This window comes from Rhipicephalus sanguineus, chromosome 8 (genome assembly GCF_013339695.2).
Source record: "Rhipicephalus sanguineus isolate Rsan-2018 chromosome 8, BIME_Rsan_1.4, whole genome shotgun sequence".
NCBI classification, from domain to species: Eukaryota; Metazoa; Arthropoda; class Arachnida; order Ixodida; family Ixodidae; genus Rhipicephalus; species Rhipicephalus sanguineus.
The window spans coordinates 91,721,372-91,733,466 of record NC_051183.1 but is presented as its reverse complement, the minus strand read 5'-3'; the positions used below and the strand labels follow the sequence as shown (position 1 = coordinate 91,733,466).

The window sequence follows — 12,095 nt, the reverse complement described above, 5'->3', positions numbered from 1 at the left end:
AGATAGTTCTCGTCAATGCTCGCCCGTAGATGAAGACGTTTGCTGCTTTAGCATTCGACTCGTACATGAAGAGGTAACTTTCAGGAAGCATGTTAGAATGCTTTAGGAACTGTCATTTAGAAGTAGCATTGACACTTTCTCTCAAATTCTGAAATTATCTCCGCTGTCACTGGGAAATCCTTCTGACAAAATTGCTGCCAGGTTCCATTAAGTCGCACAAAGCCTGGCACAGCGAAGCAAGCGCCCGGCGCCGCTCGTACTCCCCGGCGACCGACAAGTCTAGCTTTGACATGCGCGGCTTCCTCGGCAATACGCAGCCAGACTATGCGCTATAGAGGCGAGGGTGTACGCGATGTCTCCGTCGGCGGGCGTGGCTTAGCTGTTGCGCATGCGGACCTTCACCAGGTGGTTCAGTGTCTGGTTGCTAGACGACGCGATGCTTCCTTCCTCTTTCTTTCCATCTCTTTCTTGCTTTCTCTCCACTTCTTCCTCTCTCTTTTGTTGATGTTCTCTGTGGCTATCTTTTTCTTTCTGCATTTATTTATCTATTTCTCTCTTTCTCATAATTCCCGTGCTACGTTTTACTCTCTCCCCTCTGCCATTTTCCTCCTCCTCATCATAATAACTCTCCTCCTTACGCTCTCTTGCCTTTTCTCGCCCCCTTGCTACACTGTACTATACAACGATATGGTGTGCGCTCCTAGCGTGCATGGATAGCCGAGTGGTTAGGACACGGTTTTGGCGTCGAGGGTACGGGGGTTCGAATCCCTCCTCGTCAAGAATTCTTTTTCGGCTACAATTTTGCTCTTTCTCTTTCTTTATATCATTCCGTGTATATGTTTCATTCTCCCTTTCTTTCTTTCCCCCCTCTCTCTGTACTCAATATCAGCCTTATACGGGCCACGCCGTAGCGGTGCATAACGGGACCTGCCTAAGTTCTGTGGCACATACCCGTTCATGATGGCGACTGTTTTAGGGCGCGGTCAAACAATTTACGCCAAGCTATAACAGCTTAGCTGTTGAAGTTAAACGCTGTGGTTTTCGCTGAACACGGCGGTTGATCGCTTGAGCCGCATACGAGAGGATAAGAGCATGATTTCGTCGTGTATATATATATATATATATATATATATATATATATATATATATATATATATATATATATATATATATATATATATATATATATATATATATATTGTAGAGAAGCATTGGAACCTTGTAATGGGCCGTACTCTCCAGCGCCTTCTAGTGGGTCGCCCTCTTCGCCTCTTCTCGGAGAGCACGCCTCTCGTGCTCGTGCTCGTGAGAGTCTGCGCTCCGTCGTGACTGTTGTGCATCGTCGCCGTCAGTCCAGCCGTCAATAAACGCCTTTACAAAGTGGTGGAGGTGCTGTACCGTCATCACAACTTCGGTCTCCATTCGATGCCCCTGGAGCTCCGATCCCGTACCGTGCCATCTACCATGCCGCAAGACGCCGCTCTGCAAACGCCGCCTCCTGCCCCGACCGCTTGTCCCGGTGTCCCCCGTATTCGCGACCCTCCTGTTTTCACCGGCGCGGATGGCACTGACGTGTAGGACTGGCTCGCTATTTACGAACGGGTGAGTGTTCCCAATAAATGGGACGAAGCAGGCAAGCTGACCAACTTGGTTTTCTACCTCGCGGGTGTGGCTGGCATGTGGTACAACAACCATGCATCCGATTTCCCGACGTGGTCCGATTTCAAGACCGCCATCGTCAACGTGTTTGGCCGCCCTGCCGTTCGTAAGCTTCAAGCCGAACAGCGCTTACGTGAACGAGCTCAGCAGGCAGGGGAATCGTTCACGAGCTACATCGAGGACATCCTTGACCTGCGCAAGAAAGCCGACGCGAGCATGTCGGAGTCTGACAGAATCAGGAATGTTCTGAAAGGCATCGACGACGATGCCTTCACCATGCTGCTGGCCAAAAACCCTCGCACAGTGGCAGAGGTCATTACCCTGTGCCAAAGCTACGAGGAGCTGCGCCGGCAGCGCTTGATGACCCGTCGACCGCCATCACGCGATGCTGATCTCGCAGGCTTGTCGGCAATTCCTGACCACTCCACCTTGCTCGCTGAAATCAAGTCGTTCGTGCGTGAGGAAATTGCCCGCCAGGTCTCTCTACTGGCTTTCACTCCACCGCAGCATGTTGACCAGCCGCCAACTACACTTCTGCCTCCTCTCCGCCGAGCGATTCAGCAAGAAATCGCGGAGGACATTCCCGAATACCACCAGCCGCCTCTAGTGCCTGCACCACTAAGCTACGCGCAAGCTGTAGCCAGGCCGCCCCCAGCGACTCCTGTGGCTGGCCCGCGGAGTTACGCCGAAGCCGTCGTCGGACCACAGGCCTTCGACGCGGCTGTGCCGCCTACATACGTCGACGTCGTCCCCAGGCCCCGACTGCTGCCCACAATGCACCCATATCAGCAGCCGCCTCGTGCATCCCGTTCTGCGACATGGATGGGACCCGCGAACCGCTGGCGCACTTCCGACAACCGCCCCATTTGCTTTGCGTGCGGTTGCGCCGGTCACGTCGCACGCTACTGCAATCGCGTGCAGCCGCCTCGGGTCGCATCAACCCTGACCAGCTCATCAAGCAGCCCTTGTTATGACCAAGCGCTGCCTATGTCACCGACGTCCCGCCCCGCACCATCTACCCGCCGTTCACCATCTCCACGACGTCGCTCACTGTCGCCGATGCGGCCACGTCCGGGTACACGCGACCAGGAAAACTAGTCGTCGCAGTCCACGAGGCAAGGGCTGCGACGCTATCGAACTGCGAAAGCCCTCAGCGAAGCCCCTCGAACGTGATTGACGTGTTTGTGGACAGTGTTCGCGCGTCCGCCCTTATCGACACTGGAGCCGCCGTATCCGTTATGGACGCCAAGTTTAGCCGACTACTGCGAAAAGTGACGACGCCGCTTTCGGGGCTCTCCCTCCGTACAGCCAGCGCCCAAAGTATTCACCCAACAGCGGTGTCCACAGCTCGCGTCATTATTCAGGATGCTATGTACGCCGTCGAATTGATCATAATTCCTGCCTGTTCTCATGACGTCATCCTAGGATGGGATTTTCTCTCCCGCCACGACGCCGTCATTCATTGTGCACCAGCCGAAATAGAGCTCTCACCATTCTCTGAATTGGCGCCGGCAGACAGTCCATCGGCTGCGGGCAAGGTACTTGTCAAAGACGACACCAAGGTGCCTGCAAACTCGTCGACGGCGGTGTCAGTGTACTGCGCCAGTCTCTCAGACACCGTTGCACTTCTCTCGCCATCTGACCGTGTTTGCACGAGGAAAGGCATGCTGGTGCCTTTCGCGACCGTGCAAGTCACTCAGGGCAGTACGTCAATTTTTGTTATCAACCCATCTCCGTACAGTGTTATGTTGGTCCGAGGGGAATGTCTCGGCAGCGTGGAACCCCTCGAAGACGCACAAGTTATGGACGAACCAGATGAAATGCACTGCCGCAGTTCCAGTACGCTCAGCGCTGTTTCGACGTCTGGTTCATCACCCGCTGATGTCTTTGGTTCCTCCATTGCTGACGACCTTACACCGGTCCAGCGTTCTCAGCTTCTGGGCCTGTTGGACGAATTTCGCTCTTCTTTCGATGTCGCTCAAACTTCTCTCGGCCGTACTTCCGCCGTTACGCATCGCATCGACACTGGCGCCCAACCACCACTGCGGCAACGTCCATATCGCGTATCTTCCACAGAACGCCGTGTAATCAACGAGCAAGTCGACGACATGCTTCGACGAGATGTTATTCGACCTTCTAACAGCCCCTGGGCGTCTCCTGTCGTTCTTGTTGCGAAGAAGGACGGTTCTGTGCGGTTCTGTGTGGACTACCGACGACTTAACAAGATCACTTGTAAGGACGTGTATCCACTACCGCGAATAGACGACGCGATTGACAGCCTGCAAGGAGCAGAATTCTTTTCATCTCTCGATTTGCGCTCAGGGTACTGGCAAGTACCCATGGCTGATGACGCTCGACCGAAGACCGCCTTTGTCACGCCCGACGGCTTGTACGAATTCAACGTCATGCCATTTGGGCTGTGTAATGCGCCCGCCACCTTTGAGCGCATGATGGATACCGTTCTGCGCAACCTGAAATGGCACACATGCTTGTGCTACCTCGACGACGTCGTTGTTTTTGCTCCGGACTTCTCCACGCATCTTCAACGCCTGCGGCATGTTTTGACGCGTTTGACCGACGCCGGTCTACAACTGAACCTAAAGAAGTGCCGATTTGCAGCACGGCAGCTGACAATACTCGGTTACGTCGTGTCCAAGGACGGTATCCTTCCCGATCCAGCCAAGCTTCGGGCCGTGACCGAGTTCCCCAAACCTACGTCCGTCAAAGAACTGCGCAGTTTCGTAGGACTGTGTTCCTACTTTCGGCGCTTCATTCGAAACTTCGCGACCGTCATATCGCCGCTGACGAAGCTCCTCGGAAGTAACGGGTCCCTCAATTCATGGTCGTCAGAGTGCGACGACGCTTTCGCGAAGCTCCGTCGTCTGTTGACGTCGCCTCCCATACTACGCCACTACGACCCTACGGCCCCTACAGAGGTACACACAGACGCCAGCGGTGTTGGCCTTGGCGCTGTCCTTGCGCAGCGCAAACCAGGGTTCCCTGAATATGTCGTGGCATATGCAAGTCGTACGCTCACCAAAGCCGAGACCAATTACACCGTCACCGAAAAGGAATGCCTAGCGATCATCTGGGCCCTTACGAAGTTCCGACCTTATTTGTATGGTCGCCCATTTGATGTCATCACCGACCACCATGCACTCTGCTGGTTGTCATCATTGAAGGATCCATCAGGCCGCCTCGCCCGCTGGGCACTTCGCCTACAGGACTACGATATCCGCGTGCTGTACCGCAACGGACGCCAGCACGCTGACGCCGACGCACTCTCGCGCTCCCCCTTGCCTGACGACAATAGCCACAGCTCAATGTCTCACAATGCCGTTTCTTCCATCGACGTTCACACTATCGCTACCGAACAGCGCAAGGATCAATGGATCGCTTCACTGCTAGACTTGCTCACTGATCCTTCGGCAACACCATCCACTCGCGCGTTGCGTCGTCAAGCCCACCATTTCGCCATTCGCGACGACCTCCTCCACCGACGCAATTACAACGCCGACGGCCGCCAGTGGCTACTAGTAATACCCCGCAGTCTGCGTTCTGAAATATGCGAATCGTTCCACGCTGATCCGCAGTGTGCGCACTCTGGGGTATCGAAAACATACCACCGCATTCGCCAACGGTACTTTTGGCGAGGCATGTACCGCTACGTGCAGAAGTTCGTTCGCTCCTGCATCGATTGTCAGCGCCGCAAAACTTCAACGCACCAGTCACCAGCAGGTCTGCAGCCTTTACCTTGCCCTGACCGGCCGTTTGGGCGCGTTGGCATCGACTTGTATGGGCCACTCCCTCTGACTTCGGCTGGTAACCGCTGGGCCATCGTCGCTGTAGACCACCTTACGCGATACGCCGAAACTGCCGCCCTCCCAGCGGCTACAGCGCGCGACGTAGCCTCATTTCTGCTCCGCCGGTTCATACTGCGCCACGGTCCACCCCAGGAGCTGCTCAGCGATCGAGGCCGTGTCTTCCTGTCGGAAGTCGTCGAAGCCATCCTCAAAGAGTGCAACGTTGTTCACCGCAAAACTACTGCTTACCACCCGCAGACGAATGGGCTCACGGAACGCTTTAACCGCACGCTCGGCGACATGCTCTCGATGTATGTCGCCGCCGATCACACAAATTGGGATTCCATTCTACCTTTCGTCACCTACGCCTACAATACCGCCCCTCAAAGCACCACTGGTTTCTCACCATTTTTCCTATTGTACGGCAGGCACCCGTCGCACACAATCGACACAATCCTTCCATACAAGCCGGATCGATCTGAGTGTGCGCCTATTTCTGCCACAGCCAGACTTGCTGAGGAGTGTCGCGAGCTTGCGAAGACCTTTACTACGCAGGACCAAGAGCGGCAGAAAAGCATTCGCGGTGAGACCAACACTTCTGCACCCACGTTCCTACCTGGAGCACTCGTATGGCTTTCGGTCCCTACCACTGCAACTGGCCTCTCTTCCAAACTGCTGCCCAAATACGAAGGCCCCTACCGTGTCGTCGAACGCACATCCCCGGTCAACTACCTGATTGAACCCATCGACCCATCTTCCGACATGCGCCGTCGAGGGCGCGACATTGTCAACGTGGAGCGCCTCAAGCCCTACCATGACCCGCTCATAGTGACCAGCTGCTAGGTCGCCAGACGGCTCCCTTTTCGCACCCGGGGTAATTGTAGAGAAGCATTGGAACCTTGTAATGGGCCGTACTCTCCAGCGCCTTCTAGTGGGTCGCCCTCTTCGCCTCTTCTCGGAGAGCACGCCTCTCGTGCTCGTGCTCGTGAGAGTCTGCGCTCCGTCGTGACTGTTGTGCATCGTCGCCGTCAATCCAGCCGTCAATAAACGCCTTTACAATATATATATATATATATATATATATATATATATATATATATATATATATATATATATATATATATAGGTATAATACAACGGAGGCGTTGTCAACAGTGATATAAATATTTAATTCCCAACAGTTTCGGGAGGGGTCCTCCCTTCTTCGGGGGATGAGTTATATATATATATATATATATATATATATATATATATATATATATATATATATATATATACACACATTATACCAGGCTTCCCATCTAGCTTGTGCCAAGATTTAAAGAATGCAATATTATTGGCAGGCGAGTGAAATGAGCTGCACATTGCTGGCAGCCATCTTGCGTACTACAGACAACTTTTCAGTTTGTATTTATATAATCTGTTAATTATGTTAATTAGATATAATTAACTTAAGCGATAAACATTGCCGATAAGCACAACAGGGGATTTCCATGTTCGAGAGTATCTTCAGAAACCCCTCCCACCACCCATTGCATTACTTGCGATAAAGAAAATATCACGTGTATCATTTTTTCTAGGCTGCACAGAAAGCCCGCGAAATGCAAAAAAAGACGTGACTAGCGAATTCGCGCGTCGCGATCCTGCTGCTCTCAACCATGTTTGGAGCGAACAAAACCAGCGGTGGCCGCGACTCGCCGGCTCCGTTGCAACGGTAGTACGATAAGTTGGTAGTGGTTTCTTGGCCCGCGCCAGCCAGTTGGCGGGCGTAGCGGTGCAAGTTGTTGCACCGCTACGCAATTGTGCAATTTGAGTTGATGATAACAAAAATGCAACGAAATGGAAATGAAGCAAATGTAGTATCAACAAAATAAATAAAAACTTCCAGTCAAAGTATTTACTCACAAATCTATAAAGCTCGTCCACAACAGTGTCGTCCAGCATCCAGTCAGGATAGCCAATCACTGTTTCCATTTTCGCCAGCTATAATCATTAACATTGATCAGAATATCACAGCACTGTAGCGCGTAAGAGCCAGTGGCGTTTAGAAGAGGACGAACTCACTCGCTCGGCGGCTTTGTTCTTTGTCCACTCTGTCATCCACTTGTTTTTTAGGATGATCATTTTGAATGATTCTTTGATAAATTGCATCATCTTCTGCACCTAGTTAAATAAAAGTGAATGAACACATGTGATACTGATATCACAAGCAGATAACAAGATCACTTACGTCGTTCCGGTCATATTTGTCGAAATTATACTTAATATACAGGCTCGCTCCTGCATTGAGCATCGTTTCTGGCTTCAGCAGCTGCATAAGGCAAGGTGTTCTGACGTCATTCTTCGCAGATGAACGTGTCAGGTTTGTCGTGTTGAAACTAGAGGTCAAATAGATGTCGTGCAGGGGAGTTCCTTCAAACCCAGCCAATGCTCTTATGTAAGTCCATGCAATGTAATTCTTGATGGCCTTCCTGAAATCAAAAATTAACCAGAAGACACAAAAAAATGATGTCGCTCCGTATGTAATAAACATCAGTTCTCCGTCAGCAAAAACCTGTAAGGCGGCTGTAAATGCCCAGCGAGCATTGTAAGTTCTGTTGTTTTAACACGAACCTAGATTCCACCCTAAAGCTAGTTGCAGAGGCCTCCTGAAGTCTAGAATAATTGTGTATCCTCACGGAAGCCTAACGCTTATATAAACGCCATAACGCTAAAGAGCTCATTTTGCAGAAGTTCCGCTGTCGGCGTCATATTCGGTGTCGGCGTGGTTGGTTGTGAGCGAAATATCAGCGTTGTCCGTGAGCAATAAATCGAGGAAGATGCAAATGAAATGTATAGTAAACACCTTCGGTTCAAGTGATAATCCAATCCAGGCTGTCGGCGTCGCAAGCAGGTGCTATACCGCAGAGCCACGTCATTACGTGGAAGTATTTCGAAAGATAAAACACTATATGAATGTCGTAGAGTAGGTGGAGTCTCCTTGACGCATGTGAGATTGCGTGGCAGAAGCGTAGAATCGCGCCAGGCGTGAAAACATGTTAATTGCCCAAAAAGCAAGCGTTAAAAGCCCACACACTAGAAGCGCTCTGACATATTTAATAGTCATTGTCAACAAAATCATCTACAAATTTGGTGGCCGCGTAAGTTCGCGTGTCGTCTTACGGACGCGTAATGGGCCCTTCACTGATTCGCAAAATGAAGAATTATGGCCTAGTGGGCACCTCGCATCTATACTTTCAGCATGTATTTTAGGATAGTTTCAAACGGCTACTGTTACGCGCACAGATGTTCGTTCCATCGCGGCAGGGTTGAGTCACCCACCGCGAACCAAATCCAGACTAGCGATTGAGAAGGCGATGCGCACAGGGCCCGATTGCGATATCGTGCTCTTCTCTTGAAAAAAAAGCTCAAGCGTCCTCCAGATTTTTATTTGCTGTTTGGTTTATATTTAAAGTAAACATAATTTGCAATAAATTTGTGAGCAATCTCAACGCCATATTGCCTATACCCTCTTGTGGCGCAAGGTCCACATATGTGGATGCAGCTTGTTTTTGCCAGTGCTTTAGACTAGTGGCCGAAAAAGAGCAAGATACATTGCGCACAGAGTTAATTGCACCTTCGGCGTGATCACTGTGTCATTACTTCACCTCAATGTGCCGCGTATGACCGCAGCCCTGAAACTTTGCTGAAGGCACTGCGATCTTCGGTGTCGGCCGACGTGCCGCGTTCCAAGACCAACGTCAAATGTATTTTTCTTGCTCTCAGTGAATACAACCAAACACAAAATTGGGCATGCACTCTGAGCCTAGGATTTGATTATTTTTATGTTAAAATGGAACATGAGTGACTGAAGAATAATTAAGTACCCAATTAGCGCTAATAAAAATTATTCAGTAAAAATCGCATAAAACTACATATTAACTATTTTGTCCCTTGTAATGTAATATTGAGAGCTTTAGAATTACGATGGCAAATTTCATGCATTTGCGACCAGTCGATCACAATTCTCGCCTGAGGGGGATATGTATGTATTTTATGAAGCGTAGGTTGCCGTATATTTGGTGATACGCTTGCTTGAACCTTCTGACAATTCTCATAGAACGACACATATGTTCATAACGCAAGACGGCTTGCCGTATTGAATTGTGTGGTGAGCTTATCGTTAGTCTGGAGATGAGCCATTCCAAGAAAGTGTCTATTCAAATATTTACTGGAGCAGGAGGCAGCTAGAGCTGTAAACATATTAACATTCCAGGTTCGATGGAGCAAACGTTCAGCACGAAAGCGAAATTTCCTTCTTACTTCGCGCCTCATAGATCGTAGTTCTTGCGCCGAGATAGTAAAGGTGCACACATTCCTTCTAGAAATGTCATTAAGTTGCGTATACAACTGCAGTTGTTTTATTGTTGTGCAGACTGCTTTTCGCACTACTTAAAATGAATCACTTCGGGCACTTGGTCATTGGAACGGTGCAAATGTTTTCTTACTTACGTGCTGTTAACAGTGCTTACAAATTTTATCAAGCCTGCATAGTAGGCAGGATATTCCAATATAACACGAATATTGTCCTTTAAGGTTGCGTTGATGTCGCGTAGTTCCTTTTCAAGCATTGTTCGCAATGAAAACTGCGACATAGAAAAGATTGCAATTAGTCGTTTGGTACGTATTTGGCAAGCGCTCTTGTTTGTGTTCACTTTATATCGCTGGCGTGCGAATTGTGAACTTTAGAATGGAATCGGACACAATTGGAATAGTGCTCACCCAGAAACGAATAGAAGTACAAGTAGAAGAAAACCAGAATAGTTTTCGAATTCTAAGGCAACTATTTTCAACACAGCCCTAGAATACAACAGTTTGCTTCAAACAGGTATTTACAATTTTACCAAAGAAGAGTTATGGTTATATTCAGCCGAGAAATAATACCACATTCATATTTACAAAGGTAGACTGGTATACAGCAGCAACACGAGGTACATAGTCGGCAACTTTTAAATCGTACTTAGGCATAACAAATAAACATTGGTTCATGAACCAACATAATCATGAAACTGATTATGATGATGGTGGATTGAGGATACATGCATTTCGGCGACACTAGAGATGTAATCGCTCGTTGGTCGTGGGGACATGTATGTGATATATGCAAGTGCAACCGAAAGCTGCCTCTGGTGGTCAGAGGAACACGCTTAGGCCCATAGCAACAGCTAGCGCGTTCACGCATAGTATGCCTCAACTATAATTCGTGACCCTTATTGGAATTTGGCGGCGGCAGCAGTATTATGAGTTGCCTTCCTCGATGCCTTGTATTCTCGCTGTCGTCGCTCTTGAGGTGCATTTGATTCCTCGCTCGCCACGAAGATATCCAGCCACTGCGAAAGATATCCAAGGAAATTTCACCCCAAGCGAAAGCCGCAGGAAGTGCAGAGCATTGATTAGCCTGTGTTTCCGATATGTTTGTGCTGTGTTTATCTGCTATTTTCAGTTCTTCTGGGTTCTTTCGTTGTGTTTTATCTGCGCCTTTAAGCTCTTTACTGTATTTGTCGAGTGGTTATGTGACATCTTCTATCATTTTCTATTCTTTCTTGAGATTATCTGACTTACTTCGCGATGATCGATTTTGTGTTCCATGATCTGCTTTCTGCTGTTTTTCTACTGTTTGCTGCTCCGTGCGCGGTACGTGTAACTCCCCGCGATGGCGTTTTGTCTCTGCTTCTCTCTTCCGTTTATCTATAACTCCCTACGCTGGCGTCTCGCCGTCGCCTCCCTGATACGGTTTGAGGAATTAGCCCTGTGACGACGCGGGCGCTCATAGGGAAGCATGCGCTTGCGTGCGAAAGGTGCAGCCTGATCGGCTTACATGTATTATACGTGGTACCTCAGTGACACCAACGCGAGCCGTGAGACGACGACGTGGCAGAGCCCTAAATTCATCCGCATTTAATACACTTATTGCATTCTTGCAATTCGTGTAGGACAGTTGAGGACAGGCTTGACGAAATAGTAAGCCCTTGTATTCAGCTTGTTGCTGGTTTAAAGTAGTCGTTGAATATTAGGCTGAGCAATCCGCTTTCACATTTTTTATGTGCAGATATTTTCGACGGCGTTTCACCTCGACTTCACTACTCTCACTCGTATTTTGTGCTTCCATGGATGACGGAGAACCTGAACCAAGGTGACAGAGCGTATTGCATGAGTGAATTGCAGAAGCGTGCTGCACGAGGGCAGTACGCTGGCCGTGAACTACCACTAAACGCAAAACGTGCAGATAATGCTCGTCAGCGTCGCATCACCAATGCTAAAAACTTGTTTTTACAGCTTTTCAAGTGTCTGTTTTCACTGCGCCCTTCAGACCTTTTGATAAGCAGTTGTTACCCCACAGAATGACAGCTGATACCATCAGTGAGAAGTGGGATAATGTGTGTTCCACCTTGGCTCATGACATCAGATTATCTGCGAAAAAAATTCTGTCCCATTCGGTTGTCAGATAATATTCTTCTGCAAGGGATCATTATTTTCTGGGGGCTGTTCCCACGTGTGGTACAATTCATTTGGGAAAAGGGAGGGCAGAAACCATTAGTGGATTTGTCGCACCACACTAATGGTTAGGCAAATACACCCTCGCCAGGTCGTGAC

The 12,095-nt window shown here is 49.4% G+C and overlaps 1 protein-coding gene across 5 annotated transcripts in view; it reads right to left on the bottom strand.

The window, feature by feature from the left end:
- Nucleotides 1–12,095, bottom strand: part of LOC119402206 (neprilysin-2) — a 44,157-nt gene that overhangs the window by 15,788 nt on the left and 16,274 nt on the right. For all 5 annotated transcript variants that reach the window (XR_005185677.2, XM_037669334.2, XM_037669335.2 and 2 more), the window contains exons 10-13: nucleotides 9,954–10,087; nucleotides 7,693–7,933; nucleotides 7,527–7,625; nucleotides 7,368–7,445 (exon numbers count right to left, since the gene is read on the bottom strand). Coding sequence is in view for 4 of the 5 variants with exons in the window: in XM_037669334.2 (XP_037525262.1) it covers nucleotides 7,368–7,445; nucleotides 7,527–7,625; nucleotides 7,693–7,933; nucleotides 9,954–10,087 (552 nt within the window). In the remaining variant the exon portion in view is untranslated. The remainder of the gene's footprint in view (nucleotides 1–7,367; nucleotides 7,446–7,526; nucleotides 7,626–7,692; nucleotides 7,934–9,953; nucleotides 10,088–12,095) is intronic.